Consider the following 18,609-nt stretch of genomic DNA (forward strand, 5'->3'; position numbering starts at 1 on the left):
CTCGCCTAAGGCCGAGTAGGGTGGTCGGAAGCAGAGCGCCCTTCCTGGGTCAGCTGAGACGTGCCGGCCGAGCGACCGGAGAGCCACCCAGCGCGTCCGGCTGTCCGACCCGGCCCGGCCGCGGGGTCCCCGGCAGGGGGCGGCCTCGCTCCGTGCCGCCCGCTCCTCCCGCAGCCGCCGCCGCCCGGGCTGCCGCTCCTCCCCCGGCCCCGCCTCCCTGGCCCCCGCGCCGCCCGCCTGTCCGCCGGTCTCTGCAAGGCCATCGTTCCGTCCGCCCGCCCTCCCAGCGCTCCTCCGCCCCGGCCCCGCTATCCCGGCCGCGCACGTCGCTTCCTCGATTCCGGCCGCCGCTAGCCCGTTCCCCGCCCCCGGGCCGGCAGCCGCCGCTACGCGAGGCCGGGGATTGGCAGCGCGCGTAGGCCGCGCTGCCGCGGATGGAGTCGGAATAAAGGGGCGGCTGAGAGAGCAGCCAGTCGCCACTCGCCCCGCGCCTGACCCCGCGGGCGGCCCGGAGCAGGTGAGCGGCGGGGCGCCCGGGGCCGCGTCTGGGGGCCACTCCCGCGCCCGCCGCACCCCTTCCCCAGCTGGTCCGGCAGTACCCCCTCCAACCCCACCTCCGGCCCGACCCGGCGGCCTCCTGAGCTCTTGGGCGGCCCAGGCCGACCTCGACACGCAGCTACCTCCCGGGCCCGGCCTGCAGCCCTGGGCCCTTTCTCGGGCCCACTCGCCCGCAGGTCCGGCGCCGGGGCCGCAGCGTCCTGGCCATTTCCCGGCGAGGGCTGACAGGAGGCAGCCCAGCTGGGCCGGCGGGCAGTGCCGGCGGGGAGGTGATCGGCTTTCATTCGGTTGGTTTCCCAAGGAAGAGGAAGGGCTGGGGTGGGGCGCAGGTGGGGGCCTCCCCTTGCCTCCCTAACCCTAGTCTCTCATCCTCTTTGCTGGGTGATCAGAGGCCTCCTGACCGCACCTTCCTGGAGGGGGGGCCGGAATGGTCAGCGGACCTGGGGGCCAGGCGCTGGGGACCCTGGGTCTGGCAGCCATTCATGCCAGGAGAAAAAAAACAAAAACAAAAAACAGTTGGGTTGGCGCAGTCTGACCTAGACCTGGCTCAGAGTAGTCCTGCTTCCCTCTTTCCTGGGGAGGCTTCGGTACCTGCTGGCTCATGCAACCTGCTGCCTCCACTCGGAGCAGCGGCTTCTTCACTTCTTCCCTTCCCGGAAAGATGCTGAGGCTGACAGTTTTTAGCCTGACTCTTACGTTTCTTTAGCAGAACAGTTAGAAGCCCGGCTGGCTTGTGAAGGCATCCCCTTCCTTCTCTTTTCATCGGGAGAAAACTTAGAAACTTTTCAATGTTAGAAGCGGAGGAGCTGGGAACCTGAAAGCGGGTTGCATCTGATTCTAAAAGTTCCTCCCTCTCGCTGTCATTACCTTATGCTGCCACAAAGTGGTGAGTTAGAGATTTGCCTGGGCTGGGTGGTCTTTACCTTCCATGGATTATCCAGTGTTACAGACTTGGAGCAAGGAAACAGGGTTGTCTCCGGAAAGGTGACAGGGATGGTTAGCATGCTACATCCCACATTGCAGAGGCAAACTCAAAATTGCTTACATTTCCTGCAGGCCTTGACACTATCATATTAAGAGGATTTAGGCTTTTTTTTTTTTTTTTTGGTGCTCTGGGAGATGACTAGCCTGGGGAACTTCTGCGGAGTAGCCATCAAGGCTGTGTGGGTCTGTGGATCTCATCCTTATCAGGCATTGGCTCAGGTCCCTGCAAAACCATCCCCCTTATTGAATGAAGAGAGAATAGGCACACAGTCAAGGGGGAGGACCTGGGGACAATTGAGAGAGGTATGGGCCAGCCCCTCACAGGAGAAGTTTTCTGAGATGGGCCTCCATTCCATGCAGGTGTTTTAAATATCGGTTGACTGAGGGGCCTTCAGATCTGGGAGGTCTGGCCCTTTAGCTCTACAGTCTGTTCTTATGAGCAGTTGTGTCCTGGGTCGAAATTCAGGGCAGCGACAGGAGAGGAGCTGGCAGGTCTACAGGGAGGCCTCAACCGGAGCCTCTATGCTTTTATCTGTCTTCTGTATTAGGCTTCCAAATAAGAAGTGTTTTGCACACACATAAAAAAAGGTTATGTTTTTAAAATTCTTGTTTTGTGCACCAAGGCCCTCACCGGTCAGTCTTTCCCTCCTTCTTTCCTGGGAGCATGAACAGAACTTGCGACTTCTTTGTATTGTGGGCAGATCACCCCAGACTGTCACTTGTGAGACAGCTAATGGAAATGGGTTGGCAGTAAGCTGGGAGACTGGGATGCCTGGCCAAGGGATGGGGAACTGAGGATGGGTGGGCCTGGAGACAGCCACCATCCCCTTTACTGGAGGAGTTGCGCTGCCAGAAAGTGAAGATCTCCCAGCCCAGAGCCCCCTTCACTTCCCTGATGTGTTTAATGTCAATGTGGTGAGTGCAGGCAGATCAGGGAGAGGCCCCGGGAACAGCTGTGTGTCCCTGCCTCAAGCTCACAATTTCTTTCTTCTCTGCAGAGCCTCCCTGCCACTCCTGGCACCCTGCCCGAAGACCCCAGTCCTGTAGGCACAGCCTTGTAGTCTGTCTTGGTGAATGACTTGGACCGCCTGACCAGTCCCGCTCCGTGCCTTGTCCGAGGTCCTCATCCATCCCTGATCCTGGGCAGCTTCTCTCTTTGGTGTGGGTCACCTTAAGCAGGGAAACTGAAGCCATTACTCTCCAAACCCTGTTTCATCTTCCCAAGCATGTCGGAGAGCTGGCAGCAGCCGCCGCAGACGCAGCCGCAGCAGCCTCAGCCCCCACAGCCGCAGCACCATGCTGAACCCCCGCCGGCTCTGGCGGAGCACACGCTGCCCCCAGGCACGGCTGAGAACCCCCTGGGCTGCGCGGTCTATGGCATCCTCCTGCAGCCTGAGCCCGGCCTGCAGCCCCCGCAGCACGTGCCCCTGCAGGCCGCGGGGGAGCCGGGCCCCAAGTGTGGCGTGTGTGGTCATGACCTGGCGCACCTGTCCAGCCCACATGAGCACCAGTGCCTGGCGGGCCATGATCGCTCATTCCAGTGCACGCAGTGTCTTAAAATCTTCCACCAGGCTACCGACCTGCTGGAGCACCAGTGCGTGCAGGCCGAGCAGAAACCTTTCGTCTGCGGCGTCTGCAAGATGGGCTTCTCACTGCTCACGTCGCTGGCGCAGCACCACAGCGCCCACAGCGGCACCGGCGGCCTTGTGAAATGTTCCATCTGCGAGAAGACCTACAAGCCCGCCGAGGCGGCCGAGCCCGAGGCCACCGCCGCCCCCTCCCTGCCCCCGGCACCCCCGCCTCCGCCTGCCGTAGCCCCGGCGGAGTCGGCCGACAAGCCCTACAGCTGCCCCATCTGCCAGAAGCCCTTCAAGCACCTGTCGGAGCTCTCGCGGCACGAGCGCATCCACACGGGCGAGAAGCCCTACAAGTGCACGCTGTGCGACAAGAGCTTCAGTCAGTCGTCGCACCTGGTGCATCACAAGCGCACGCACAGCTCGGAGCGGCCGTACAAGTGCGCGGTGTGCGAGAAGACCTTCAAGCACCGCTCGCACCTGGTGCGCCACATGTACGCGCATTCGGGCGAGCACCACCTGTTCCGCTGCAACGTGTGTGAGCTGCACTTCAAGGAGTCGTCGGAGCTGCTGCAGCACCCATGCACGCCGAGCGGGGAGCGGCCCTTCCGCTGCGGTGAGTGCCAGAAGGCCTTCAAGCGGCCGTCGGACCTGCGGCAGCACGAGCGCACGCACAGCGCCGAGCGGCCCTTCAAGTGCGACCTGTGCCCGATGGGCTTCAAGCAGCAGTACGCGCTCATGCGGCACCGGCGCACGCACAAGGCCGAGGAGCCCTTCAAGTGCGGCCTGTGTGAGAAGGGCTTCGGGCAGCCCAGCCACCTGCTCTACCACCAGCATGTGCACACCCTCGAGACCCTCTTCAAGTGCCCCGTGTGCCAGAAGGGCTTCGACCAGTCGGCCGAGCTGCTGCGGCATAAGTGCCTGCCGGGTGCTGCCGAGCGGCCTTTCAAGTGCCCAGTGTGCCACAAGGCCTACAAGCGGGCCTCGGCCCTGCAGAAGCACCAGCTGGCCCACTGCTCGGCGGCCGAGAAGCCCCTGCGCTGCACCCTGTGTGAGCGCCGCTTCTTCTCGTCCTCCGAGTTCGTGCAGCACCGCTGCGACCCGGCCCGCGAGAAGCCGCTCAAGTGCCCGGACTGCGACAAGCGCTTCAAGTACGCCTCCGACCTGCAGCGGCACCGGAGGGTGCACACGGGCGAGAAGCCCTACAAGTGCCCCAACTGCGACAAAGCCTTCAAGCAGCGCGAGCACCTCAACAAGCACCAGGGCGTGCACGCCCGTGAGCAGCAGTTCAAGTGTGTGTGGTGCGGTGAGCGTTTCCTGGACGTGGCCCTGCTGCAGGAGCACAGCGCGCAGCACAGCGCCGCAGCCGCTGCGGCCGAGGGCGCCTACCAGGTAGCTGCCTGCCTGCCCTGAGTCCCCGCTGCGGCCCCGGCACGGCCCGGCCCGGCCTCCTTGCGCCCATCCCCGGACCTGGCCCTGGGTGTGAGGATGAAAGGGCACCCGGGCAGGTGGAGGGTGTAGGTGCCAGGCACCCCTGGTACCGGCCTGGAGGAGGTGGGGTTGTGGGGGGCAGATGGCTGTGGCTGGTCTTGATCCTGCAAACCTCTTTCCCCTTACAGGATTCGCTCTCTTGAGAGACCTCAGCCTCCCTTTTCTCAATGGAACCAGGCTGGAAGTCGAACTGGCCTCTCTCCACCCCAAGGAGGGGGTGGTGCTAGCCCAACCTTCCCAAACGTTTCAGCCTCACTAGAGAAAACAGATAGGTTAGGAAAGAGAAGGGTCACGGGAGGGCCTGGGTGCAGGGTGGCCCCCTTCAGGTTGCTGTTTGAGGGGGAAGGCTAACTCCAGGAGGGAATCCTGGGGCCAGGAAGCAACTTCAGCCAGGGGCAACCCGCCCCCCAGGGTTCTGACAGGCGAGACACACAGGAGTGCTGCACACCTGTGGGCCGGGTCTCTTGGAGAGCAATTGGCCCAGCCAGAAGGGAGGAGGCAGGGAAGTTCTTCCACAACAGGCTCAGTCAGAAACAGTGCTGTCCCCAGGGAAAGGAGGAAAGGCAGCCTTTGCACGGAGGGCTCATCCCAGCATTTTGGAAGCGCCCCTCCCACCTTTGCCACAGAGTTCCAAGCGCAGGTGGGGAACGTGCCCTCAGCCAGACAGAACTGCTGATGTGAAAGAAGGGGACTGTTAGACCCCCTGGTGCCCAGGAGGAGGAAGGGCCAAGCCCTTCATCTTCCTAGTGGATGGGAACAAGTGTCACTCCCTCACTCAAATCAAATCGTGTGAACCAAAGCCTCAAGGGTGTGGCCCTAATCAGCTCACCCCAGCCCTGCCTCAGGGCCAAGACCATGCCTGGGTGCCCGGAGCAGAAGAGGTAAAAAGAGGGTGGGAATGCCTCTGACCCCACAGTGCCCTCCCAGCCCCTGGGCCCCCTCCCCCATCAGTCTGGCTGCTGGCCTGTACTCCAGGGGTCTTGTGCTGCCAAGATGCTCTGGACAACATCCAGCTATTTCCAAGACCAGAGTGTTCTCCCTCGGGTCCTTTTAGGGTACCCCTAGGTCTCTGGCTACCCACAGGGCTCATGGAGCCTTGGGTGTCCTGGATAGGGAGTGGGCAGGGGAAGAGTGTTGTTAAGGAAACCAGCAGGTAGATGGAGTCAGCTGTTACCACTTGATGGCTGGGGCTCTTCTCAAGAAGGCCAGAAGACGTTGACTGTCAAAATGATTCTTCTGAACCCAGCTCTGCCCCCGCCCTCTCCCTACCCACCTCCAAGCTTGTGGTAAAAGGAGACTTTAATCAGTGCCCACCCCCAAATCCCAGAGGAGCAGGGAGACCCGCCTTGTCCCACTGTCACCTTCCGAAGTCTGAAAAGCCCACATCCACCTCCTCTGACTGGATTCCCTTCCTGTGCCTGCAGAGAGGGGCAGTCCTTCCCCTCGGTGCTGGCTTTAGTCACAATGCCTCAAAAGACATGGAACCCAGGCTGACAACAGTCCCAAGTGCTCATTTTCTTTTTTTTTCCTTTCATTTTGCTTTCTAAAAGCAGTTGTTATACTGTTCATAACATTGTATAGTTTAATTTCATGTCATTTTGGATCTTATCTAAAAATGTGAGGATTTGAGTTTTTAAAAAGAAAGACTCCATTTTAGATAGCCCTTTTTGATGTTAATATATAGTGAGTCCAATGTATGCTTTAGAAGTAAAGACATTGACCTTCACAGACCAAAGCACAGCTTCTTCTGGTCATTCTTCCACAGACGGATGTTGAGCCGTGGAGAGGGGGTGGTGTGCAGGCTAGGGGGGCCAGGCTGGGGACTGGGATCTAAAGCTGGGTTCCAATCCTGAGTCTGGAACACTCTGGTCATGTGACTTCGGTCAAGCCCTCAGTTGCCTCGTCTATAAAATACGGAGATTAACACTTGCCTTGTTTGGTTCTTGTGAGAGTTAAGTGGAGTTGCATATGGAGCTTCCCCAGGGGGGATGTTGTGACGATGCTGGAACCCTCAGGCTGCAACCTCTTGACCTCTATGGGGTTTTGCTGCAGCCACTGTAGAGGGAGCTGGACTGAGGGACCAGCAGCTCATAGATGGTCAGAAGCTGGGGCCTGAGCCTGGTAAGCAGGAGAGCTTGCTTGGCTCCAGTGGAAAACCAGGGCCTTCCTGGAGCAGCCTGTGGGCCCCACCCCCAAGGATGGCCTGTTCTGGCTTCATTTCCACTCACCATGTCACAGGGTGATCCTTTCGCATGTCCAACCCAGCCACTTCCATCTCAGCCTATCTGAACCCCTCTTCTGCCCCCATCCCTGTGTCCCCCAGGGAGCCAACTGCAACTTGGGCTCCTTCTGCTTCTCACAGGCAAGGGTGGAGGTGGGGAGAAGCAACTACCTCTGCCTGGGGTCTGAGAGCTAGTGGAGTGTGGTCAGCAGGGATCCCTGCCCTGAAGGTGGGATGGAGATGAGGGTAGAAAGAGGACCAGAAGCTGCCCCCGCTGCAGGGGACTCAAAATGCTGCAGAAGGCTTAGTGGAGAGGCTGGAGGACCCCAGATGTGACCAGGACACCATGCTTCTCTCCATGTGTGGCCATGGGGGACCTGCCCTTGAGAAGTTGGGTGGTTCCTTCCTGCAGGCATCTGCCTCTCAGCAATGATGCCCAGGGTCCCTTGTGCGTCTGCTAGGCTCGAATTCTGGCTTCCTTTCTAGCTGAATGACCTTAGGCAAAGCCCACCCACCTTGCAGAAACTCCTAGAAAGCACTGGCATGTGTTTGGTGCTTTATAGCTTCAGGTCGCCCTTCCTGGACAGACGATGGTCTGTGTGTGCCAGGGGCAGGAGGAGCCCTGGCAGATCTAACATAGACTGCAATGACTTTTTCTTTCTTCTTTTCCCACTCCATCTCTCACAAAGCAGTGGGGCTCCCACCTGGCCCTCAGCCTCTGGGCTCCAACTTGGGCCAAAACCAGGGCAGTAAATGGAGCCCTGGCCTGGGGGTTCAGGTCTTAGAGCTCTGATTGCAGGTGGTCCCAGGCAGGCTCTGCTCCTCTCAGGACCTCAGTTCCATCTGAAGTGGAGGTGTTGACTCCGATCTCTGAGGCTCCTAAGAGACCTGAATCTGGGAAGGTGATAGGATCGACCTGTGGCCCCCTTTCCCCTCCCTGCCTCTCCGGACCTCCAGTCTGGTCTCCACCTGCCTCAGTCTGGTCTCCACCTGCCTCATTCTGGTCTCTTGGTTTGTGTCAGAAACAGCATAAACTGGCTTAAGCAGTGGCCTTTCACTGTACCTGACCACGCACAGATAACCACTCCCACCTACCTACCGGGAACCCCGGTTTCCTGTGCTCCATAACTCCATCCTTAGAGCATGGAATTTTCATGGGCGAATGTCCAACATTATGGCTAGGGGTACAAACTAGCACTGTCTTCTTCTTTCTTAAAAAATACATTTATTTGTTTTATTTGACTTTGCTGGATCTTAGTCGTGGCATGTGGCATGTAGTTCCCCGGCCAGGGATTGAACCCTGGACCCCCTGCACTGGGAGTGCAGAGTCTTAGCCACCGGACCACCAGGGAAGTCCCAGACACTATCTTCTCTAGTCTTCCCAAAGTCAGAGGCTTATCGTTCTCTCTGCCCCAACCACTGACAGCACAGGGACAGGGTGGTCCCTTGGGGTGAGGGGTGACATCTGGATGAGAGCCAGAGGACTGAGAGGGAGAGGCTAACATAGGGACTTCCCTGGTAGTCCAGTAGTTTGTTGCACTTACGCTGGCAGCAGGGGTTGTGGGTTTGATCCCTGGTCGAGGATCCTGCTTGCTTCGAGGCTCAGCCAAAAAGAAACACTAACATAAATTTCACACTTTGGAGTTAATAATTCCCCCTGCGTGGCTTGGGTGGGTGTACATTCTCTTGGGTCCTCAAAGTCATTGCCAGGGCAGGCTGGATCATCAGAGACAACTTTCCCAGGGAGCCCACCATCTTGCTGACTTTGTGTGGCCGGCTCTGTGCTCAGCCCCTCAGCGGGGCAGTGGGAGGGGACCCTGCTGTCCAGGAGTGGAGCCTGTGCCCATGAACCGTTGTGGCCCTGCTGTGCTCTTGTGGTTAAGAGCACCACAGTCAAGCCCGACTGGAGTCCTGCCTCTGCCACTCATAAGCACCAAAGGTTTTGGAAGGTCTTTGAATCTTTATGGGCCTTATTCCTCGTCTGTGAAATGGAGCCAGTAACACTCTCTTCTGGGCTTAGGATGAGGGTCCCATGAAATGACCCATGTGGAGTATTGGACATGTAGCAGTCACTCAGGAAAGCAGAGGACTGGGAGGTCTGAGGCAGAAGGGAGCCAGCCTCGCTCTCCCATCCGAGTGTCAGGGTTCTCTTTACCTTTCCCCGCCACCCCCCCAACCCACCGTCACTTTCCTATCTACCAGTTGGTTGGAGCCTCATATCATCTCCATGAGACGGGCCGGGCAGACCTGAGGATCTGCTTTGTGTTGACCCTTGAGAAGTCCAGAGGCTTCCCAAAGTCAGATAGTTTGTGATGAGAGACGCCTGGAATTGTGGGGGCGGGCCAGGTGGGCCAGGCAGGGGATAGGCAGTTGGGCAGGACCGTCCTAGGCTCTGAACCTCACAGGTCTCCACCTCCAGCCACTGGAGCTCGGGGCTCTGGTTCCAACCTACTCTTTGCTGGCCAGGAAGCTGGGAACAATGGCCGGGACTGGTGCTGGCACCCGGGCTGGCCAGGGGAGCAGGAGAGCTCTTCAACCAGCAGTGGAGGTGGGGAGCGTGGTGTCGCCAGCCCTCTGGCCTGCTCTCAACTCCTTGAGGGATTGGAGCCACCGTTCTGCATCTTCCCATCTGTGCAGAGACAGCTCCATAGAGAGCCTTTGCCTGACCTCCCAGCCCCCAACTTCATCCCTTCTCCAGAGCAGGCCCTAGCCGAGGACCACAAACTGCTCAAACCTTGGAGAGTTGCCTGGGGCCTAATTGCCTGGCCCAGACTCGCCTGTGATAAGCTCCACATCCCATCCTCAAGCCGGTGCTTTCTTTGTTCCTTGAAGGTCATGCCTCTAGGAAAAGCCTTGGCCGCTATTGATTTTCGTAGATCTACAAAGATTCTGGCAGGAATGTCCAGTCCTCCTCACAGGGCCTTGAAAAGGAGGTCGAGGGGAGGGGTGGGGGTGGGCCAGGGCTTGTGGGATCTCCCTCTTCACTCTGCGTGCGTGTCCATCCCCATTCTGGGTCTGCGTTCCTGCCTTTGTTCATCTGTAAGCATCACTGAACACCTGCTGTTTGCCAGGCCCTGAGCTGGTGCAACTGGGCACGAAGGTAGGACTTAGGATGAGAGAGTTTTGAGGTTTTCATGTATATCAAAAGATAGGGTCAAAAATATCAAAGCTGCTGGAATACAGTACAAAATACTGCCTGCAAGAGTCCTCCTTGACCCTCCCACCACCCTCCCTCAACCAGGACCCTTCTTCCATCCCCGATCCTCCCCATTGCCAGGCCCAGGGTGAGAGGATGTGTCTGTGTGTTACTCTGTAATAAACACAACTATTACTTTGTAGGAGTTGTTTCATTTCATCCAGGTCTTGTGTTGGTTCTGGGAGGCCCCAGGCCCCCTTCCTGAGTCCTGGATCCTACTGGATAGATGAGAGGCGGCCAGCAAATACAGTATTTCCCAAGAGCCTACTGTGGGCCAGAGGCTACGATTCCTGTCCTCATAATCTTGGGGAAGAACTGGGCAGAAGGGAAGACTGGGGAGAGGCCTGCCTGGAAGAAAGGATGAGATTTGGGTAGGAAGAGATGGCGAAAGCATTTCACGTGGAAGGAAGGCTTTGACCAAGGGTTAGGAGGCAGGCAAGAGTCTGAGTGTTTGGAACAGCAAGGAGACTGGTGATGGGGTTTGGGCTGGGTAGTGCATTGAGGCCCAGGGCCTGGGTTGTGGCTTGGGGTCAGGCCAGAAAGGCCTAGAGGTGAGACCATGGAAGCTGGGCTGTCCCCAAGTCAATGGCCACAGGGAGGATTTCTAAAGTAATCTCTCTATGAGGAGCAAAGAGCCCCCTGGGACTGAGGGGACTTAAAGGCAGAGATAGAGGCAATGGCTCAGGCTCAGTGGCCTCTCTCCATCTCTTGGGATTTTTCAACCTGCAGGTGATGAGGAGGATGTAAGTCAGGGTTTCCTAACCTTTGCGGGCACTGACTCTCCTGAGAATCAAGTGAAAACCAGGAGATTTTCCATGGAAAATGCACATGTGAGTGGACCCATGGCTTTGCACATGATTTCGGAAGGTTTGTGGATCCCTGAAGTCCCAGATCATAATAGTGTCAGAAGTCCTGTTCAAACACCTCGTGAGCCTGGTGGCTACTGACCCTGACTTGGGTCTGTCCTTGCGGACTGGCCACAGGTGGGATGGTCTTTGGAAGATCCTGGAGCTAAGTGCCGAGGATGGCTGCTCTAACCCCAGCCACGCCGAGACATTCTTCTTTCCCCCTTTGAGCAGGGTTATTTTGGACTTGGCCCAGGAACACCCATGGCTGTCTGCAGGGCATCAGACCTCCTTTCTATAGGTTGGTAGGCAATCAGAACTAGTCCTGAAGCTTTGTGGACAGAGCAAATAACTTTTGTTTCTATGGTATATTCATTGGCAATGCTCTGGGCAGAGGAAACCTTCTCTGAGTGGCCTCAGGCACCTCGCCTTACTTCTACACTGCAGGTGATGAGGAGGGTTACACTGTGTTGCTTCACCATGAATCGAGGCCCTAGGCCAAACCTCCAGGGCCTGACTCCACTTCTTCAAGGGGACCCAGGCCCAGGGAAGCCCCCCAGCATATATTGGTATGGCAAGGGCTTCTGAGAGAGGGGTCTTAAATCCCTTTTGTGCCCTCTCTTTTCTCTTTTTGACTCAAGTTCAGAGTCTGAGGCGGAAGGGGCTTGCCTGCAGGCCTATAAGCAGTGGACAGGGGCACAGAGAGAACCTAATTCCTGGCCTGAGTTTGCACCTCATCCCCAGCTGGGGCTTGGGGCTTAGACCCTGACTCTCTGCCTGGGGTCACCAGATACATCTTTCCTAGACCCCATCAGTCCTTGAGGAGCTGGCAGGAGGCAGGTTAGGGTAAATATCATCATCCTGAGGTCCTGATCCTCCCCCGGCCTTTGCAACACACACACACACACACACACACACACACACACACAGGGGTTGGGTGCCTCCCTGTGGAGTGTAAGGTTTATTTCTACTTAGGGAAATGGGTATGGCCACCATATACCCTTGTCCTGCTGGGGAACGCGAGTGGCACAGTTAGGCAGCCCAGGTGTCAGCCTCCTTTTCACAGATTAATGCCAGGGGGTCAGATAGTTGACACGACTGTGAAAAGAAACATGGGTGAGATGGGGGCCTCCAGGGTGTCCTGGGGAAAAAAATCAGGTTGTCTTTCTCTAGGTATTCCTCACAAAACCTATCTACCTGCCTTCAAGGCTCTGAAAACAGCTTCCATCCTGTCTCTTACGGCTCAAGAGCCTTCACTGGCTCCCTATTTCCTTTCATATATTTTTGGCTCATCCCTTTGATTTTAAAGCCCCATTTCCAATTTGCCTCATTCTTATCTCCTGTGAATCTGACTCATTTTTCAATCATTTAGTGAACCTACTCTGGGAGGCATTATATACTAGTATAAAAATAGATAGCATTCCCTTCTATGTGCAAGGGTAGGTGAGAGAAGAGAAACTTTCATCAATGTGGCATTATAATGCAATAGTCTGTGTGCTCCAAAATAGAGAGGGATGCACATGAGGTGACCCTCTGGAGGGGGGTGGTTTGAGTTGGAGGGGAGGGGCAGAAGGTCAGAGAAGACTTCAAGAAGGATGGGACATCTGGGTTGGGCTTTAAAGAGTAAGGAGGAGTTTTCCAGGTAGAGATGGAAGGATCATCTAGGTGCTGAAACAGCACAAGCAAAGATGTGGAGTGCTCCATTGTGTGGGTGGTTTGGGTTGCCCCCAGGAGTCTGGTACCGCTGAAGTGTAGGGAATGGGACTGGAGAGGTGGGAGCCAAGTTATGAAGGTGCTTGAGTATCTCGAATTCTCCTATTGGGAACACTAGTCCCAGTCCCTACCACCTTACCTGCCTCCTGGAAGGCAAATTCTTGGCTTTTTCCAACATATTCCTTATACATCTCTGTACTATTTCCGCCCCTGCTCTTTGTCCAGGTAAACCCCCACCCCGCTACTCCCCATCTTTGTCTTTTGTCCTGACTGGGCCAAATCGAGTGGACATGAGTTTGAGTAAACTCCGGGAGATGGTGAAGGACAGGGAAACCTGGCGTGCTGCAGTCTACGGGGTCGTCGCAAAGAGTCGGACACGACTGAGGGGCTGATAACTGCTCCCTCCACCTCCCAATAGGCTGCACTTTTGCCTGGAGAGGATCTCTCTAGGGGGAAGCCCTTCGAATCCTCTTGACATCACCCAGGAGGGTACAAATACCCCGGGAACTCCCACAAGAGGCTCTGCGAGTGGAGAGGGATCTGAGCATGGCCTGAGGACTGTGGACGCCAAGCGCCGTCCCACCGGAGGCGTGGCCAGATGGGGCTGGGCGGGACGGGGTCATTCCCCGCCTCCTGCAGTTGGGGCCTTACCTGTAGTTGGAGCCGAAACGTCGGAAAGCATTCCTGAAATAGAGGAGGGTGAGGCCGAGGCGGAGAAGAGTGATCCTCTCTGGGAACCGCCACGTCGGGAGGTGCCATCCCACCAGAATTACACTGCACCTTCGCCCCACCCAAACGCCTCCACTCTGAAAGGGTGGAGTTGCTAGGGACTGGATGACAAGATGCTCCGTTTGGTAGGAATTAAACATTTACTCATTTTGAAATTGCAGTTTTCTTGTGGTATTTTGGAGCCAATCGATGCTTTCGAGGTCTCACATTTTCAAGGGCCACTTGGTATGTGCTGGTGAAAGCTGCCAAGACCCCAGCCTCCTTCCCAGGTATGGGGTCCCCCCCGGGGTCTGTGCGGGGTCACTTACAGGGAATCGAAAGGCAGGGGCTTCTGTCCATAGCGGTCCAGACTGGGATTCTGGTTAAGACAGAACTGGGGCGGGCCAGAGGGATGGGGGTGTCTACTGAGGAGGGGGGGACACGGACATCGCCCCTCTCCGACGCCCCAAACATTGCTGACTGCCGGAGATCTTGGCCTTCTGGGCTGTCGGAGACCTTAGTCCGGGTCTCTTCTCCCCCTCCCCGACCCCCGTGTTAGCAGCTCCTCCTCCACCCCGGCGTCCTCAGGGACCGGTCGGCGAGCAGCCCTTCCTACCCGCCAGCTCTGGGTCACCTCCGGCTTCAAGTACCGCACCGCATAGCCGCTGAAGCTCTCGACTGCGAAAAGACCGCTGGTCTCCGGCCCCACACCCTCCCTGAGCAAGCCCGCGCCCCGGCTCTTACCTGATCCCCGCCCCTAGGTCAAGCCACGCCTCACGCCCGCTCGAGGAACCAGTCCCACCTCCGGACTTTGTTCCGCCTGCCCTCCACCTCCGCCCCACTGGCTCCCACTGCTCGGACCTGGCACCGCCCCCTCCCCAATATAAGCCCCGCCTCTGTAAACCTCAACCGGTCCGCGTGCAGCACCCTCTGAGTGCCGCGGCTGCTGCTAGTCCCCTGTCTTTTTCAGATTTCACCCAGGAAACCCCCTGCTCTTCTTTGGTCAGCGCTCGGGGTCCCAGCTCTATGGACCCAGCGGCTCAGTTGTCTCTCCCGCCCTAGGGCATCCTCCGCGCGGTTAGACTGACCCTTCTTGCTCGCGCAGGGCAGCTTAAACTCTCCCGCGGAGGACACGAATCGGGACCAGTCCTCGATGGCGCGCGTGAAGCAGGGCCAGTCGACCCTGTTGATGCCCGGTGCGATGGGAGCCAGCTTTCCCTCGTGGTACCTGTTTCGGAGCCTCTGGCCGGTCTCCGTGATGTCCTGCCAGGAGGAAGGAAGTCAGGGAGCCGGGCGCACTCGAACCATCTGACCCAGGGGGCTCCCGAAGCCCCTCAAAGAGATGGGAAGGGCAGGGTAGGGTCCCAGAGAGGTAGCTGAGAAAGTGAGCGGAATGGAGATTGGGACCGGAGGTGCTTGGTGCTGGGTGCACAGAGGACCTTCTGGTCCTCTCTCCAGGGCAAACCAGGGGAAAAGGACGCTCACCAAGCACTGCAGGGGTTTGTTGGGGACACCGAGAAGTGTGAAGTAGGCATTATCAAAGCCATCTGAAGGAGAGAGAGAGAGGGAGAGGAGTTAGTGCAGTTATCAGAAACAGGGTCATTGCCATACATTGCCAGAGGGGATAATAAATTAATTTGAGCCTATGGAAAGAAATTGGCATTATCTATCAGAACTATAAATACACATATATTTCGACCCTATACTCCTACTTCTGGGAATTTATTCTATTTTATATTTTGCACAACTGGGAAATGATGTGGGTATAAAGTTTACTCATTTCAGCGTTGTTTGTATTATAATAGAAAATGACTGGAAAAAACCCAAGTGTCTGTCATTAAACGACTAGTTAAATAAACCATCATGCATCCTCACTATGCCTTGATTACAAATAAAGTTCTTGATTCAAGAACTTCCAAGGTACAGAAGAGTATATGCCATGTGCTACCTTTGTCTTTAAAGACTAAAATTGAGACGATTGGAGGCAAACAAGAATATACATTTAGGTCATCACCTAACCACGTCATCAAACAGCACCACTAATAGTCTGTTTGATGTTAAGCGCCCCCTGCCGAGCCATCATGGCAAATATGGCATTCAAAACTTGTGAAAGCTTTTACAGTCAAGCCTCTACACCTAATTCCTGGTTTACAGAAACTAGACTATCAAGGTAAACAACACTGTAAGGAAAGAACTACTCAAATTCACGATGTAAGACTTGTCTACAACACAACTGTTTTGGATTTCTTAAAAAGTCGATATTATGAGGGAAAAATGGAAAGTGGTTAGATTGGTTCTAGACTAAGGCCCAAGAGACATGACAAGCAATTGCAAGGCACAATCCTAGATCAAATCCTGGTTCCAAAAATGTTTTAACAGTTGTAAAAGACATCTTTGGGGATAACTGGGGACATTTTAATATGGACTGAATATTGGATGTTAGGGAATTATCTTTAATTTTCCTAAATGTGATAATAGTAGGGAGTCATGTAGGAAGTTGTTTTTATCACTGGAAACTGATTGCTAAAGTGTGTGTGAGTGTCTCTGTGTGTGTGTGTGAGTATGAGAGAGAGAGAGAAAATAAATAAGGTAAAACATTAATTGAAGCAGGTAGAAGGTAATAAAGGTTCAAAATACTAGTCTTTCAACTTTCCTCTATGTTTGAATATGTTCGTAATAAAAAAAAAGTTGGAGAGGAAAAGAACAGATTTGTATTTGCCATAGTAAAGAATGAAAAGATACAACAGGAACTCAGAGTGGTTACCTGTAGGTGAGAATGAGGGGAATGAGGAGGAGCAAGAATTTTTAAAAAGTGCATTGTTATAACATTTTGAACCTGTGGCTCCATTGCTTTGATTAAAACTTACTTGCAATAAAATGCATATCTAAATCAAGAGCTCTCCCTATAAATCTAGATTCCTGGCTTCTCCTGGGAACTAGAAAATTGGTAGACCTGTGCTGACCCTTCCCACACAGCAGTCAGGGGGGACCCTATAGCTGCTCCCCTTTATAGAGGGGCGGGTGAGGGGGCCCCACCTCACTTTCACCCCACCCCCCACTGCTTCCCTACCCACTTCCCCTATTTGTGTTTTCCCTCTTGGCCCTGCAGGGGTCTCTGTGGGACCTCTGGAGAGCCCCCTATCCTCTCTGACAGGCTCACTCCATCTGTCACCCAAGCCTGAACCTGGGTGTCACCCTGGACTCCCCACTCTTACCCCTCTACTTACACTGGTACCAAGTCCTATTCCTTTATCTCCTAAATACCTTCCAAATCCCTCCCCCATGTCCAAGACATAGTCACTACCTCCTGAAGGCTGTGGTCCCTCCCAGTGTCCTAACCACTAACCCCTCCCTATTATCCACTTCTAGTCCTTCTTGGTCACCCCCTCCCTGACACCCCAATGCTCAGACCTCTTTCCTATTTAAAGTCTTCAGGGGTTCTTATCTACCTCCCAAGAAAGTCCAGATTGCTGAGCTCAATGACAGGGCCCTCACTGAGCTGTGTTCCCCACACCACCAGCCACAGCTCCTGCTGCCCCCATGTACTTTGTCCTTGGGCCCAACCAAATCCCTCAAGTTCACCAACACCTTGAGCAGCTTTTCCCCTCCAGGCCTCGGTATCTGCTGCTCCCTCTAGCTAGAAGGCCTTTGTACAAAGTACAAACTCAAGTACAGACTCAAGTACAAAGAGGGCAATGAATAAATGTGCTGAAATGCATGCATGTGGGCATCTGTGTGACACCCCTATCTCAGTGCCCAAGCTTCTCAGCCAGTGAAGAGTTCTTCCTTAGCCCCGTGTAGTCCTTAACCCCAGAGGCTTCCATGTTCCCCTCTCTTTCATGACAGGTATCTTTCTCTTCCTTTTTCAAAGGGAGAGATAACTGGGCAGAAATTATTACTGCTGTTATTATTCTTCCTCTTCCTGCACTGCTGATCTCTGCTGTTCTCTCTCCATGAATAACAACATTATTGTTGAACACATAGTATGTGCCAGGCACTATTCTAAGGACTTCTCATGCCTTATCTCACTTTAATCTCACAATTTAATCTCACAAAGTTAATCTCAAACCAGTTGATCCTAAAGGAAATCAGTCCTGAATATTCATTGGAAGGACTGATGCTGAAGTTAAAGCTCCAATACTTTGGCCACCAGATACGAAGACATCACTCATTGGAAAAGATCCTGATGCTGGGAAAGACTGAAGGCATAGGAGAAGGGAGCAGCCGATGATGAGATGGTTAGATAGCATCATCGACTCAATGAACAAGAATTTGAACAAACTCCAGGAGGTAGTGGAGGACCCCCACAGGGTTGTAAAAAGTCATTCCTGACTTATCGACTGAACAACAACAATCTCCCAATAGCCCTGAGAGGCCACCCTGTTAGAGTTCCCATTTTACTGATAGGGAAACAGAGGCTCAGACCCGGAGGATTCTCAGGCAAGGAGGAGCAGAGCTGGGACTAGTCCCTCTAAGCCTTTCATCTGCCACTCCTGGCTTCTCCCTCTGAGATCTTTCTCCTCCAAACCATCCACACCTTCCCCTAAGGCCCCGAGGGGCCACCGCAGCGGCCAGGTGGCCCAACCTTTGCGGCAGTAGGTGGTGGACTGGCAGTGCTCGTCGGAAAGGCAGGCCTTGACAGAGTCCATGTCCATGCGGCGCAGGCTGGGCAGGGCCGGGTGGTAGAGCTGCTGTTTCACGCCGGCCAGCTGGTTGCGCCGCCGGGGCATGGGGAGTAGGATGGCTGGGGATGCATACACGTGGGTGGAGCCATCCTCCCAGGGCACCAGGTCGATGATGCGGGCCATGGCTGGGTGGCGGAGACACCTGAAGCAGACACCCTTCTGTGTGGGAACACAAACTTGGCCAGTGCTGACTTGTCATCCAACAGGTATTGAGCACCTACTGTGAGCCAGGAGCTGTGGTGGGGTCAGGGACACTCAGAAACACACAGACACACACAGATACACACACACTCACAGAGCATGTGCTAAGGGCTCTGGCAGAGGTCCGTACAGGAGGGGGTGTGTGGAGGGAGGCTGGGGCTGGGGCTTTCAGGGAATTGTCTAAAAGAGATGCTATTTGTGTCTATTCTGCAATAATGAGCAGGAAGCAACAGCAGCAAGTGGGTTCAGAAGTGAGCTCAGCCTGCCTCTGGGTAATTAATTATGGATTTCTGGCATTAGCTCAGGTACCTGGCATTTACTCAACATTCTACAGGGAGACATGGGGAAGTTTTAAATAAGGGGAGAAACATAATGGATATGAAGTAGAAAAAATATGGCTGGTTCTCCAGCGCTCCCTTTTAAAAAGCAGATA

At 55.3% G+C, this 18,609-nt stretch overlaps 2 protein-coding genes across 5 annotated transcripts; one reads left to right on the forward strand and one right to left on the reverse strand.

Moving 5' to 3' along the window:
- The first annotated feature begins 229 nt into the window (after positions 1-229).
- ZNF319 (zinc finger protein 319) lies at positions 230-10,398 on the forward strand. 3 transcript variants are annotated; one of them, XM_070388349.1, is made up of 3 exons: positions 230-517; positions 2,541-4,508; positions 4,736-10,398. In XM_070388349.1, the coding sequence occupies exons 2-3, from the start codon at positions 2,769-2,771 to the stop codon at positions 4,748-4,750; spliced, it is 1,755 nt and encodes a 584-aa protein (XP_070244450.1). In that variant the 5' UTR covers positions 230-517; positions 2,541-2,768; the 3' UTR covers positions 4,751-10,398. The 3 variants fall into 3 exon arrangements, with proteins under 3 accessions (XP_070244450.1, XP_070244448.1, XP_070244449.1); XM_070388347.1 differs by having other exon boundaries at positions 2,541-10,398; XM_070388348.1 differs by lacking the exon at positions 230-517 and adding an exon at positions 580-1,444 and having other exon boundaries at positions 2,541-10,398.
- A 1,375-nt stretch (positions 10,399-11,773) lies between these two features.
- On the reverse strand, positions 11,774-18,098 carry SPMIP8 (sperm microtubule inner protein 8). Of its 2 annotated transcripts, none has more exons than XM_005899897.3 (7): positions 17,876-18,098; positions 14,776-14,837; positions 14,379-14,553; positions 13,907-13,968; positions 13,620-13,684; positions 13,234-13,266; positions 11,774-11,967 (listed from the first exon to the last, which is right to left on the reverse strand). In XM_005899897.3, exons 1-7 carry the CDS (start codon positions 18,096-18,098, stop codon positions 11,937-11,939), a joined length of 651 nt encoding a protein of 216 aa, XP_005899959.2. In that variant the 3' UTR covers positions 11,774-11,936. The 2 variants fall into 2 exon arrangements, with proteins under 2 accessions (XP_005899959.2, XP_070242949.1); XM_070386848.1 differs by having other exon boundaries at positions 13,620-13,770; positions 13,891-13,968.
- Positions 18,099-18,609: the final 511 nt, after the last annotated feature.

This window comes from Bos mutus, chromosome 18, assembly GCF_027580195.1.
Source record: "Bos mutus isolate GX-2022 chromosome 18, NWIPB_WYAK_1.1, whole genome shotgun sequence".
Lineage (NCBI taxonomy): Eukaryota > Metazoa > Chordata > Mammalia > Artiodactyla > Bovidae > Bos > Bos mutus.

Excerpts from the sequence above, each read along its gene's own strand:
- SPMIP8 (XM_070386848.1), bottom strand. The coding sequence starts at position 18,098 with ATGGCCCGCATCATCGACCTGGTGCCCTGGGAGGATGGCTCCACCCAC. Across the intron at positions 14,838-17,875 it reads CACCACCTACTGCCGCAAAG|ATGGCTTTGATAATGCCTAC; the intron begins GTTGGGCCACCT and ends TCTCTCCTTCAG. Across the intron at positions 13,267-13,619 it reads CCCCTGCCTTTCGATTCCCT|GAATGCTTTCCGACGTTTCG; the intron begins GTAAGTGACCCC and ends CCTCTATTTCAG.
- ZNF319 (XM_070388347.1), top strand. The coding sequence starts at position 2,769 with ATGTCGGAGAGCTGGCAGCAGCCGCCGCAGACGCAGCCGCAGCAGCCT.